The following is a 14,937-nucleotide window of genomic DNA, read 5'->3' on the forward strand; positions in this document are numbered from 1 at the left end:
TTGCCCGGAAACCAGGAAAGGAATAACACTCGAAATGTATATAAGAAATACTCAAGTTAATAAAAAAAAAAAAAAAAAGAAAGAAACATGGCATTTGTGAAGATCACATTGTCTGTAATCACTCTGGCTTTGTTAGAACTGGCACACACACACTACCAAAAAGAACTTTGAGATGCTCAATATATACAAAGACATTCCCTATAGACTGCAGAGAAGCCACAGCTCCCAACAGCAATTATTTTGAGGGCAACTGTATACCTTTTCTCAGCTCCTAAAATTCCACTCCCGCCCACCCACTCCAACCTCAATGCCCTAGCATTACCTTACATTTGGGAAAACAAGCCTTCACAGGACCAAGGGCTTTTCCTCCCATTGATACTGGACAATGCCATCCTTTACTACATATGTGGTTGGAGTCATGTGTCCCTCCATGTGTACTCATTGGTTGGTGGTTTAGTCCCTGGGAGTTCTGGTGGTGTCTGGTTGGTTGATATTGTTGCAAACCCCTTCCTCTCCTTCTGTCTTTTCTCTAACTTCCCCATTGGGGTCCCCTTGTTTAGTCCAATGGTTAGCTGCAACCATCCTCATCTGTATTAGTAGGGCTCTGGCAGAGCCTCTCAGTAAACACCCAAATCAGGCTCCTGTCAGCATGCACTTCTTGGCATCCCCAATAGTGACTGGGTTTGGTGGCTGCATATGGGATGGATCCACAGCTAGGGCAGTCTCTGGATGACCTTTGCTTCAGTCCCTTCTCCACTTTTGTCCCTGTATTTCCTCCTGTGAGTATTTTGTTTTCTTTTCCAAGAGGAATGAAGCATCCACATTTTGGCCTTCCTTCTTCTTAAGCTTCATATGATCTGTGAATTTTTTCTTAGGTATTCCAAGCTTTTGGGCTAATATCCACTTATCAGTGAGTTCCATGTGTGTTCTTTTGTGACTGGGTTGCCTCAATCAAGATATTTTCTAGTTCCATCCATTTGCCTATGAATTTCATGTAGTCATTGTTTTTAATAGCCAAGTAGTACTCCATTGTGCAAATGTACCACATTTTCTGTGTCCATTCCTCTGTTTAAGGACATCTGGGTTCTTTCCAGCTTCTGACTATTATAAATAAGGCTGCGATGAACATAGTGGAGCATGTGTCTTTGTTGTATGTTGGGGCATCTTTTGGGTATATACCCAGGAGAGGTATAGCTGGGTCCTCAGGTTGTACTATGTCCAATTTTCTGAGGAACCTCCAGACTGATTTCCAGAGTGGTTGTACCAGTCTGCAATCCCACCAACAATGGAGGAGTGTTCCTCTTTCTCCACATCCTCACCAGCATCTGCTGTCACCTGAGTTTTTGATCTTAGCCATTCTGACTAGTGTGAGGTGAAATCTCAGGGTTGTTTTGATATGCATTTCCCTGATGACTAAGGATATTGAATATTTCTTTAGGTGCCTCTTAGCCATTCAGTATTCCTCAGTTGAGAATTTTTTGTTGAGCTCTGTACCCTATTTTTTAATAGGGTTATTTGATTCTCTGGAGTATAACTTCTTGAGTTCTTTGTATATATTAGATGTTAGTCCTTGTCTTAGTCAGGGTTTTTAATCCTGCACAAACATCATGACCAAGAAGCAAGTTGGGGAGGAAAGGGTTTATTCAGCTTACACTTCCACGTTGCTGTTCCTCACCAAAGGAAGTCAGGACTGGAATTCAAGCAGGTCAGGAAGCAGGAGCAGAGGCCATGGGAGGATGTTGCTTACTGGCTTGCTTCCCCTGGCTTGCTCATCTTGCTTTCTTATAGAAGCCAAGACCACCATTCCAGGGACAGCACCACCCACAATGGACTGGGTCCTCCCCCCTTAATCACTAACTGAGAAAATGCCTCACAGCTGGATCTCATGAAGGCATTTCCACAACTGAGGCTCCTTTTTCTGTGATAACCCCAGCTTGTGTCAAGTTGACACTCAAAACTAGCCAGTACAGTCCTCTACCAGATGTAGGATTGTTAAAGACCTTTTCCCAATCTGTTGGTTTTGTCCTGTTGACAGTGTCCTTTGCCTTACAGAAGCTTTGCAATTTTATGAGGCCCTGTTTGTTTATTCTTGATCTTAGAGCATAAGCCATTGGTGTTCTGTTCAGGAAAATTTCCCCTGTGCCTATGACTCTTCACCTCTTTTTCTTCTATTAGATTCAGTGTTTCTGATGTAGAGGTCTTTGATTTGCTTGGACTTAAGCTTTGTACAAGGAGATAATAATGGGCCGATTTGCATTCTTCTACATGCTGACCTCCAGTTGAACCAGCACCATTTGCTGAAAATGCTATCTTTTTTCCATTGGATGGTTTTAGCTCCTTTGTCAAAGATCAAGTGACCATAGGTGTGTGGATTCATTTCTGGATCTTCAATTCTATTCCATTGGTCTATCTGTCTGTCTCTGTACCAATACCATACAGTTTTTATCACTATTGCTCTGTAAGACAGCTTGAGTTCAGGGATAGTGATTCCCCCAGATGTTCTTTTATTGTTAAGGATAGTTTTCACTATCCTGGGTTTTTTGCTTTCCCAAATGAATTTGCAAATTACTCTTCCTAACTCTATGAAGAATTGATTTGGAATTTTGATGGGGATTGCATCGAATCTGTAGATTGCTTTCAGCAAGATGACCATTTTTACTATATTAATCCTGCTAATCCATGTGCGTGGAAGATCTTTCCGTCTTCTGAGGTCTTCTTCAATTTCTTTCTTCAGAGACTTGAAGTTCTTGTCATATAGATCATTCACTTGTTTGGTTAGAGTCACTGCAAGGTATTTTATATTACAAAATATGCCTTCTTTTAAAGCCATTTGCCTATAACTATCAGAAGAAAATATATAAAATTCAAATATCACAAATGGAATTCATGATGGTCTCAAATAGGTGTTGTTTATATACCGTGAGGAATGGTTCTTTATAGGCAATAAGGTATGGCTGTCTACATGTAGTAAGGTATGGCTGTCTATAACACTGAGGTATAGTTGTCTATATACAGTGAGGTACGTCTATGTGCGGCGAAGTATTTCAAAATCAGAAAAGTACACAAAGCAAGAAGCTCCTGAGCCTGAGTGGACGTCAGTGTGCCTGAAGATTGGCAGCTGTGCGGACATCACTGTCTACCATTCTTTCCAAAATATTACAAAATCGAGGTTGAGGTGGAAAGAAGAGCAAGCACAGATATCGTGGGAGATCCTTCTAAAGCAGCCAAGTCACTGGTGGCAATCATTGTGAATAAGTCAGTCAGTTATTCAGAAAGTGCACTCCTTCCCTGTTAGACTGACTTTCTCACAGGGGGCTGTTCTGCCTGCATGGCCGCTGGCCTCAGAGTGCTTGCCTTGCCCACGCCTGTGTCAACCGTGCTTCATGAAGGAACCTCAGTTACAGCTGCCTGGGTATGTAATCTGCCTCCTGCTGCTGGGGCCCTGCAGGACACACAGCAGATGTCACCGGGCCTGCAGGACACACAGCAGATCTCCCCGGGGCCCTGCAGGACACACAGCAGATCTCACCGGGGCCTGCAGAACACAGAGCAGATCTCCCCGGGGCCTGCAGGACACACAGCAGATCTCTCCCGGGCCTGCAGGACACACAGATCTCACCGGGGCCTGCAGGACACACAGCAGATCTCACCGGGCCCTGCAGGACACACAGCAGCTCTCCCCGGGGCCTGCAGGACACACAGCAGATCTCACCGGGGCCTGCAGGACACACAGCAGATCTCTCCCGGGCCCTGCAGGACACACAGCAGATCTCACCGGGCCTGCAGGACACACAGCAGATCTCCCGGGCCTGCAGGACACAGAGCAGATCTCCCGGGGCCTGCAGGACACACAGCAGATCTCTCCCGGGGCCTGCAGGACACACAGCAGATCTCACCCGGGCCTGCAGGACACACAGCAGATCTCACCCGGGCCTGCAGGACACACAGCAGATCTCACAGGGGCCTGCCAGGCTTCCCGCAGTGCTTGCTGCTACCTCCTCAGCCCTAGGCTCCTTGCCCATCTGGCAAAGTCTTGAACAGGCTTTACTTCCTCAGCCTTCAGGCCAGGACTTTTTTCCCTAGCAAATGCTTTGGAACTTGCTTCAGAGTCACTGAGTCTGCAACCTCTTTAGGGTCTTTTGGGTGGTTTACACACACACACACACACACACACAAACAGAGAGAGAGAGAGAGAGACAGACAGACAGACAGACAGACAGATTTAGTAAAGGGGCACTAGACATACAAACACGTACGCACACACACACACACACACACACACACACACACACATTTGCACTTTCTGAAGAATTCTTCCCCACTTCTTTAGCAAGTCCCAATTCTCCTGTCATCTCTTCTCAGCTAACAGCAGGATTTCCTCTTGCGTGCTGGAACCACGTGGCTACCCTTCTCTGACTCACCAACCTCTGTTGAGCAGTGCAGGTTTCTAAGGATTTAAGGATCCTATACCTAACTTAAGCTCCCTGGAAGACAGGTTCTACAACCCCTCAAACCGACCGTGCCTCATGCCTTCTCTGTGCTCAGAAGCGCGTAGGAGCTGGATGGACGGTTGATGGACAGATGGACACTCTGTTGCTTCATTCATTCCTCCAGCTGGAGAGCTTCTCATCTGCTACTGATGGCTGTTATTCGTTTCACTCTTACTCACAACCTCATGTGCGTAAAGAGAACCTTCAGGGTTTATCTCTTATTATTTTATTTTCCACCTTGGAGCACAAAAGGGGGTAGCGATAACATATAAGTATCTGAATTCGAATTCTGAAAAAAAATGTTTTAGTTGGTAAACATGATAATTCTTGGGATTTTAATTACATTAAAAAGTTCAACATACTATGTCATTTCAGCCTGTTAATAATTAAAGAAAAAAAACGGATCCAGATTGGTAGGGAGTGCCCTGCCCAAATTATGTTGCTTTGGGTAATGTACTGTGTTAATTAGAAAGTGGGAAAGTTCTGAATATCCTCTGCATTTTGCAAACACTATTCATCCTATTTGATATCTTACTTTTCAATAGAATTTGACAATCTTTAGAAAAAGTAATTTAACATTTTGGCTTTAAAGACACAGTATTTAAAAACAAATATAAATATTATACTTGTTTAAAAGGAAATTCTGTGGATGAAAAACTTATTAAAATGATATGAGTCCCATAATACACAAGCTATGTACAATTGTAAACAGAAATGTCTGCAAAACATGAGTTAGCATCTGGAAAAATATTCAATCCCCCACCCTCTTGCTCTCTCTCCCCTCCCTCTCTTTCTCTTCTTCCTTCTTTTTCTTGATTACTTGGCTTTGACTAAATTCTCTGACACTGATTTTGGTGTCTAAATTTGGTTTCTATCATTCTGCTTTTTTAAGGTTCTGCTATTTCCTTCCTAAAATCCTTTCCATGAACTTTCTCTCTGAGGTAATTTTCATGAGGCTACAATGAGACCTTGGTGGAGCATAGGATTTCTGAATTAACTCTTGGTTCCTGATAGACCCATAGCTCTAGGTCGTCCCTCTCTCGGGTTTTGTGGGTGTCGTACCTCATTCATCTCTAAAGGCAGTGTTGCTAATACAGAGTCTTCTGTCAGAAAAGAAAAGCACACTGTTATTAAAGACTTTGCATTAAATCACTTTAATTTCGGGGGTAGGGGTTTGATGGTCTCGTTGTAGCCTCTTTTTCCTTTTGGATCTTCTCTTCCTACCCTGGGAACTGGGTCGCTCAGTGTCTAGGTGTTTCCACTGCCGGGTGTGGAACAGCACAAAAGAAGCAACCGCTGTGTTTATGAAGAATTCAAATTTATAAAGAGCATTACACTAACTCTCCACTCTAGATAAGTATATGCACACCAACCACAAACTCCTTATTCTAAATTCATCACAGTTCTTACCACTACCTAATGTATGTGATGTATAATTTTTATTTTTAACCGTTATTTCTTTTTGTTAGAACATTCAATTGGATAATCTTTACACCAAAAGGGAAATGAATATCAAACTAGCCTTCGTAGAACTTTGTTCATGAAAACCGCATATTTGATTATCTTATGTAGGACATGTTTTGTCAAGATAGCAAAGATAGATTGTGTTCATAAAGCCAAGTAGACACTTGTGGCAGTAAAAATAAAAGACAGCAGACCCAGTTCCCGCACATACCCTGGCGGTCGCTATTTCCAGCTCTAACAGGCCATTGGAACTATCTCTAGCTATTTCCAGCTCTAACAGGCCATTGGAACTATCTCTAATTTATCTCAGATTAGGATCTCTCAACGGCTCTCTGCTAGCCGTGAACTTTCTGGTTCCAGCTGCCTGGTAAAATCATGATTCTAGGAGTCCAGCAGTGGCTGTCCCATCGCAGCTCCCGGCCATGGACTCTACCCACATTCCCAGCAGCCACCTCCTGGTAGTTAAAGTATAAACTCCCAACTACCTGGTAAAATCAAGATTCAACAAACTGTAAACCAACAATCAGATTTATATGTTAAATTCTCAATCCACAATTCATCCACACAATAAACTCACAACCAATTGATAAAGATATACCTGCCCACCCAGCTAAGATAAATTTGCCTACAGAAACCCATCCCAGCTACCTTGGCAATTCAAGACCACTGGGATCTAGGTCCTCTTCTCCATTTCCATCTCGATTCTTCTCCTCTTCTCCTTCTCTCCCGCCTTACAAAAGCTTTGTCCCTGCCTTGATCTTTTACTGTCCAATCATGGCCTTGACCTAAATTCTGCAGCAATGGAAAAAATAAATTTTATTGTTTATAACGTGCTATGAAAATTGGGTACACTTGAATATCACTAAATAGGGTCCTACTCGCAGTGGTGTTTTCCACTGCACCTCCCGCTAAAACTTAAGACGATATCAAAGAAATCTAACAATAAATCTTACATAGTAAGGGAAATAAATTCTTCAGTTCAACTTCTCAACCTCTAACGAAACTTCCAATTCTGTGGCAATGTGTGATTACTAATGTGTGATTATTAATTCGGTGTTCTACTCTAGTGTCTAATTAGTCTACTCATTTAATACATTTATAGATTCCTTTACTACTTGCCAGGTAGTGAGGTGTTTTAGAAGGAAACGCAGCAAAGACACTCCCCACAAAGCTCTCAAGTAAATGGGAGATCAAGGCCCTCCAGAGGAGGCACCAATAACCATACACTGGTGACAATGGCAGACATAAAGCAAGCATTGTGAGCCCCGAGGACAGACAGATGGATGCAAAGTTTCTCAAGATGAATATTTTAAATTGAAATAAGAAATGTCCAGTGCTGGCTAGGTGTCACCATGACACCCATGAGAAAAGAGGGCCTCAACTGAGAAGTTACTTTCATTAGATTGGCCCATGGACATACTTGTGGGATATTTTCTTGCTTCTGAATTGATTAGGGAGGCCCCACCCACGGTGGACCAGGTAACCCCTAGGAGGGTGGCCCCAGGCTATAGAAGAAAGGTAGCTGGCAATCAGTGGTCCTCCATAGTTTCTGCCTCAAGGTCTGGCTGGAGCCCCTGCTCTGGCTTTCTTTGACGATGTTCTATAACCTATAAGAAGCTATAAACCCTTTCCTCCTCAAATTGCTTTCAGTCAGAGTGCTAATCACAACAGGAATGCAAACTAAAGTACTGAGGATGGTGGGAAGGAGACAGCAAGGCTCTGTGTAGGACAGAAAATAAAACATCAGTTCAGTGTAAGGGCCTTGGGGAAATGTCCTTCAGACCACTGAGGCGAATTTTGCTGAGGGGAAAACGACTTAAATATACTTGCTTAACAGTTAGTGGTAAGTAGTTCGTGTGACACGAAGCATGAAAGTTTGTTTTATATCCTAGATACGGGCTGAAGTAACAAGAGAAAATAAGCTTATGGCATTATTAAATATTTTATGCTAAAATTTCAAATGCGGTCATTCCAGTTTAATCTAAGGAACTAAATACTATAAACAAAGTGGTCCCAAGGCACAGAAGGCTGGGTGTCAGAATTTAAATACCGCTAACCAGACTCTGTTACTATGACTTCATTCTAAAAAAGAAGAAGAAGAGGAGGAGGAGGGGGAGAAGGAGGAGGAGGGGAGGAGGAGGAGGTGGAGGAGGAGGAGGAAGAAGAGGAGGAGGAGGAGGAGGAAGAGGAGGAGGAAGAGGAGGAAAAAAGTCTCATTGAGAGGAGTTGAAGAATTGGCTCAGTAGGAAGGAATACCCACGATCTTCAGAGGACGCATTCCCTACATCATGGCCTTTCAATTCCCTCCTCCAACCCCCATGGACATTGCACTCATCTTCACGGGCGCTCATGTGAGCGCACGCACACACACACACACACACACACACACACACACACACACACAATTTTTTTTCTTTAATTTTTTTTTACAGTCCAGACTTTATCCCTGGTCTCCTGGTCCACCCTCCGACTACTCCAAATCCCACACCTTCTCCCCCCCTCCCCCTCCCCCTTCCCCTTCCCCTGTCTCCAAGAGAATGCCCCAATACCACCAGACTTCTGCATTCCTGGGGCCCCAAGTCTCTCAAGGGTTAGGTGCATCTTCTCTGACTGAGTCCAGACCAGGCAGTCCTCTGCTGTGTATGTGTTGAGGGCCTCATATCAGCAGGTATATGCTGCCTGGTTGGTGGCTCAGTGTCTGAGAGATCCTGAGAACTAAGTTAGTTGAGCCTGTTGGTCTTCCTATAGGGTTGTCCTCCTCCTCAGTTTCTTCTACGTTTTCCATAATTCAACCACAGGGGTCAGCAGCTTCTGTCCATTGGTTGGGTATAAATATCTGCATCTGACTCTTTCAGCTGCTTGTTGGGCAGTCATGATAGACCCCTGTTTATAGGTACACCATAGTATCAGTAATCATGACAGGCCTTGGAGCTGCCCCTTGAGCTGGATCCCAATTTGGGCCAGCCACTGGAACCCCTTTTCCTCAGGCTCTTCTACATTTTTGTCTCTGTAGTTCTTTCAAACAAGAACAATTCTGGGTCAGAGTTTTTGACTGGGGATGGCAACCCCATCCCTCCACTTGATGGAGTCTTTCTACTGGAGGTGGACTCTACAAGTTCCCCTCCCCCCACTGCAGTGCATTTCATCTAGGGTCCCTCCCTTTGAGTCCTGAGAGTCTCTCACCTCCCAGGTCTCTAGTGCATTCTAGAGGGTTCCCCCACCTCCTACCTTCCCAGGTTGTCTGTTTTGATTCTTTCTGCTGACCCTCAGGGCTTCAGTCCTCCCCCCTCCCAATACCTGATCATGTTGTCCTCTTCCCCTCCCTGTTACCCTTCCCTCCCAGGTCTCTTCCTTTCTCCCCACCTCTAGGAATTGCTTTCTTCTCCCTCCCAAGTAAGACTAAGGCATCCTCACTTGGGCCCTCCTGTTTGTTAACACACACACACGCACACACATAATTTAAAATAAAATCTAAAAGAAAGAAGCATGTCACTGCAGGCTTTTGACCCTTTCTCACCACCACGCCTGAAATGATCTTTTTAGCATAAAGCAGGAAGGTGTGAACAAGTTGCCAATTGTTGGCACTTTTCTCTTTCAAATGTTTTAATTATTTATTATGTGTGCATGAGTACTCGTATGTGCCTGGGTGGGTTTATGTGTAACACATGCAAGATGCTGTCAGATGCCAGAAGAAAGCACTGAACTCCTGGAACTAGAGTTACAAGTGGTCGTGAGCTGCAGTGTGGGTGCTGGGATCCCAGCCCGGGTCCTCTGCAAAAGCAGGAAACACCAAGTGGTCTCTCCAGACCCTCTCTGGCCATGTTTCAGATGTGCTCTCCGGGATCTGGTTCGTTTTACAGTTATGACTTTTGATCGTGTGCTAAGTCAATAATAGAAAATGAGTGCTTGATCATTCTGTTTCCCTCCATAGTTATAAATCAAGATGGCCAGCCTCTCATTGAAGGAAAACTTAAGGAGAAACAAGTGAGATGGAAATTCATCAAGAGGTGGAAAACACGTTATTTTACACTGGCTGGAAACCAACTTCTGTTTCAAAAGGGGAAATCTGTGAGTTCTCTGACACATTTTAACACTTGAATTGTTTTTCTTTCCTTCAAACCCCACTACATCCTAAAGCACACAGTTGTAAAAACACAGTTGGGAGTCTCAGAAGCTCATACCTATGCTTTCAAATATCTTACTTTATGAGTGCCTCATGCTTAAGTCTATCTTAAAATCTACTCAACACAACACTGCCTCAGGCTGGCTAGTCTTGCCATTCTTTATTCTGTGAAAGCCAGGAATTCATTCCACTTTGGCCTAAGTTGGAGTCTCTAAGAGATTAGGAAAACTCCCCAAGTAGCCGAGGGTGAGAGTAAAGCCGTGTCTCTGCCTCTGTTCCCTAAGATGCTGACACTGTGGGGGAAGGTGTTAAGACAGGGCCTTATTGTATAGCATTGCCTGGCCTTGAACTTACGGTGATCATCTTGCCTCTGCCTCCAGAGTGCTCCAGGGCGTGCCACACACCAAGCACCAGCGTGTGGTGGTGGAGGTGGTGATGGCGGTGATATTATTGAGAAGACGTTCTCATCATATAGCCCTGGCTGACCTTAGACTCGGAGTTCTGCCTGTTGACCTGGAACATGCCATTATCCTTTATTCTGAAAAGAGCTTCAGTGTAACACAGATTGTCCTTCCTCTGTGGTTTTGTCCTATGCTGCCTGGATGGACTGATGCCACCCACGGTGGTGGGGGTGGATCTTTATTACCATTGACTCAAATGTTGTCTCTTCTGGCACCATCCAGGCACACTGAGAAACCATGTTCTAATGGCTATCTGGGGACCCATTCGCCCAGGCAAGTTGAGTTTAACCATCGTATAAACTGAACCATTGCCTTGTCAATAAATTAAATGGGTTAAGCATTAAACAATTCTCGTGTTTTTAGATTTCTCACTAGAGATGTTATTGAAATACTTTTCTCAGTGAGAGTAAAGTATAGTACAGCTGAATTATGATGAATTCTAAGAAAGTATTTCCTGAATAAGACCTCCCTCAAAATGATTTTTGCATTTAAAAATGTATTTTGTGATGCTTTGAAGTTGTGTATGTATCTTTCTCAGCCTGTGCCATACAGAGGTGGCTTTTCTCTGGATAAACACCTTTCAAAGTGAAAGGGTGATGGCATATTCAATTTAAAGAGTTATTGGATTTTAAAGAAATACTTTTTGGCATCAGTCTGTGTTGAAGCAGTTTTAAGTGTTTGAAATGACCATCTGAATTTCCTACATTTACTCAAGAATAGATATATACTCAGGAATAGATATAAAGATGCACTATATCTCAGACCCTTAGTACAAACACAAACTAGTCTATGAAACTATTTCCAAACACTCAAATGATGGTCTATAGTCTTCTCGCCCAAGTTTTAAACTTTTAACTAAGTTCTAGGGAATAACAGTTTGGCAGCGTAGAAATCTGACAGAACGTGTATCTCAATAGTGAAAAACAATGTATAACAAAATACCTCTGATCACAAGGACACACTAATCCATCAGGGCTAAAAACCCTGCTGAAATCTAGCCACATCCTTGATAGCTGTCTTTTAAAGAGACCAGTGAAAATCTGGCCTGAAAGGCAAATCCAGACTGTAATACAAATTCACATTCTTATGGTCTTGATTTCCATAAGCCAGCTAAGCAGCAGTATGCTCTCCCTCTCCCCCCTCCCTCCTCCCTCTTCCTCTCCCCTCCCCCCTCCCCTTCTTCCTCTCCTTTCCCCTCCCCCCCTCCCTTCTCTCTCCCCTCCCTCCCCTCCCCTCTCCTCTCTCTGTCCCTGTCTTAATTGATCTTCTTTAGGTTACTACAGGAACTCTCTTTTCTCCATCAGTTACAGTGTATCAATTTCTGTGCTATGGACTGACCTCAAACAATGTATTATCAACAAATGCTTAATATAAACCAAATTAGGCTAATAGAGTGTACAGCGGAGATATTCTCAAATTTTGTCCTGTGTAAACCCTAAAAGAATTTTTTGGAAAAAAAAAAATCTGTGTAATACCTTGTAACATCTTAAAGGTTAACACATTTATCATGAGTGTGCACAGTTGTGATTTATGTTGCACAATAAATTTGATATTTCAAAATTAAAAAAGTCTATTTCCCCTTTAATTTAAATTTAAATTTTTAAAAAATTTTTTCTTTAGATATAATTACTAGAATAAAATAAAATACAATTAACACATTCAGTATTTTGCATTTTTAAAAAATATTCCCCTTTAATTTAAATTTAAATTTTTTAAGATTTTTTTCTTTAGATATAATTACTAGAATAAAATAAAATACAAATAACACATTAATTCAGAATCATGTGTCTTTTTAAAAATACATACATCTTTTTTTTTTTTATTAACTTGAATATTTCTTATATACATTTCGAGTGTTATTCCCTTTCCGGTTTCAGCAAACATCCCTCCCCCCTCCCTTCCTTATGGGTGTTCCTCCCCACCCTCCCCCATTGCCGCCCTCCCCCAACAGTCTAGTTCACTGGGGTTCAGAAAATACATACATCTTTATTGGAGATATTTCCATTGCTTGTGTTCCCCTTGAACTCAGATTTCTTACTACCTCTCCTTAGCAATGTGTCTTAATTGCCATGTTATTTTTAAGATTTATTTTGTTTTTAGTTATAAGTGTCTGTGTATGAGTAGGAAGACAGAAGAAACTGAGTTGCAGACAACTGTATACATCCCAGTATCAGTGCTGGGAACTGAACTCAGGTCCTCAGCAAGAGCAGCCCATGCTCTTAACCACTGGGCCATCATTCTAGTCCTCCCTCTCATTTTTCAATATAAGAAAACCATGTGCATAAATTGAAACATAATTATTTTAACTTTTGTGATCATCAACTTCTAAGTATTCATTTTTCTGGTTGACTTCTCTTTTTTTAAAGTTATATCATTTACGAATGCATTTTAGTATAATGTCACATTTAATAAATAAGTATTAAACATTAAAAAGGAAATGCTAGACCAGGAAGATGGCCTTCATAAACATAAAGTCTTGAGTTTGAATCTCAAGTACCCATGTAAAAGGCAGACACAGCAACTCTTGTCTCTAACCCTACTGGAAAGGTGGGTCCCAGGAACTTGCTGATCAGTTGGTCCTAACCAAATTGATGCACTTAGGCCAGTGAGAGACTCATCTCAAAAAGTAATGTGGATAGGGTTAAGAGGAAGGCATCTGATGTTGACCTCTGACTTCTACATATGCATACACACATATGCACACACAGAGGGAGAGGGAGGAAATTCTATCTATTAATAAAATTGATATAGAAAAGTTATGTTGTTATGACAGTACTTCCCTAATATCCCTAAGTTGTATTGGTATAGGGTGTTCAATGTTCCTGAGGCTTTTCCAAGCTGAGCATACACTCTAGAAAGTTTGTAGTAAATGAGAACAGTGCTTTTTTATTTCAAAGTAGGGAGAAATGACTGTCAGAGGAGGGATGGAAAAGAACAGTTGGCAAGATGCCCAACCACGGGTACATTTTCCAGTAAAACCATTCACGCCAGCCCAATCTGATGACTCTTGTCACAGAGGTTCCTAAACCTCTGCTTTCCTAAAACCCAAATGCAACATCACTGAGTAATGTTTATGGACAGTGCATGCTTCTAGTGCAGAGATTTCAAAAGCTATTCAAACACTAGGTTTTCAATTCCCTTTTCCAGAACTACCCCACAGAAAAACCCAACACTAGGGCTCTTAACTAGCTGAAAATTTGAGGTGAGAATATTCAAGATTTCACTGCTGTCTTGTGTTCTATTAATAGTGCTAACATAAAGTGACAGAAGATCCAAGAACCATGAATTAAATTTATTTTCCAATTTCATTTATAATAACTTTCAGTAAACTAGCTATCTTGTGATGACTTGTGATATTATAATAGAAGCCAGATTTTGGGCTTCTGTTGTCCTAATGACTCTGTGGGCCTTAGTACCCAAAACAAGAAAGGTCTCAAGCCACAGGATGTGAAAGGACCAGGCCCTCTTGGGAAATTCCCAAAGTCAGCGGAATAGGCAGCAGCAGGAGCCAACTCATGATTTCCTTTCCATTCATTTCAGAAGGACGACCCCGATGATTCCCCGATAGAACTCAGCAAAGTACAGAGCGTGAAAGCTGTGGCCAAGAAGCGTCGGGACCGCTCTCTCCCTCGGGCTTTTGAAATCTTCACAGACAATAAGACCTATGTTTTCAAAGCCAAGGATGAGAAAAACGCAGAGGAGTGGCTGCAGTGCATCAACGTGGCGCTGGCCCAGGCAAAGGAGAGGGAGAGCCGAGAAGTAACCACATATCTGTAGGGATTCGTAGGCCCGCTCTTATGACCACTCAAGACAGGCATTGTTAGTGTCAACAAAGAACCCACCATGGCACTATTGGGTTTCACTAAATACCAGGGAAACCATTAACCCTAAGGAGAGCCTAAAATGGCAGGGTTCTCAGTAAACCCCTTGCCCTCACAGATCTTGTATTAACTCCAAGATTTCTGCCTGAAGACATGGGAAAGAGAAACCATGGAGATCATATTGGATGGAGCACATAGGCCAGGAAGGGAAAGTTAACGAATAAAAGAACTTCTGTAGCTATGTGATTTATGAATGTAAGAAAACAATGAATGAGACCAGCAAGAGGGCTCAGTAGGTAAAGGGCACTTGCTGCCAAGCCCCATGATCTGAGTTCTAGCCCCATAACTGACTTGATGGAAAGAGAACCAACTCTTGGCGTTATCCTCTGTTGTCTGCATACCATGGCACATTCTTAACCCCAGTTTTAAAAAAAAAAAAAGAAGAAGAAGAAATGAATAAATAAATGGATGGATGGATGGATGGATGGATGGATGGATGGATGGATGGATGGATGGGTGGATGGGTGGATGGGTGGATGGATGGATGGGTGGATGGGTGGATGAGTGGATGGGTGGGT

General features: G+C 42.7%; 1 protein-coding gene across 1 annotated transcript in view; it reads left to right on the plus strand.

Moving 5' to 3' along the window:
* Veph1 (ventricular zone expressed PH domain containing 1) overlaps window positions 1–14,613 on the plus strand; it is a 773,456-nt gene extending 758,843 nt beyond the window's left edge. Inside the window, exons 13-14 of the mRNA XM_032898283.1 lie at window positions 9,886–10,022; window positions 14,079–14,613. Of these exons, the coding sequence (XP_032754174.1) occupies window positions 9,886–10,022; window positions 14,079–14,315 (374 nt within the window). The 3' untranslated portion in view covers window positions 14,316–14,613. The remainder of the gene's footprint in view (window positions 1–9,885; window positions 10,023–14,078) is intronic.
* The last annotated feature ends 324 nt before the right edge of the window (window positions 14,614–14,937 follow it).

The sequence above is a fragment of the Rattus rattus genome, chromosome 3 (genome assembly GCF_011064425.1).
Source record: "Rattus rattus isolate New Zealand chromosome 3, Rrattus_CSIRO_v1, whole genome shotgun sequence".
Classification (NCBI taxonomy): Eukaryota; Metazoa; Chordata; class Mammalia; order Rodentia; family Muridae; genus Rattus; species Rattus rattus.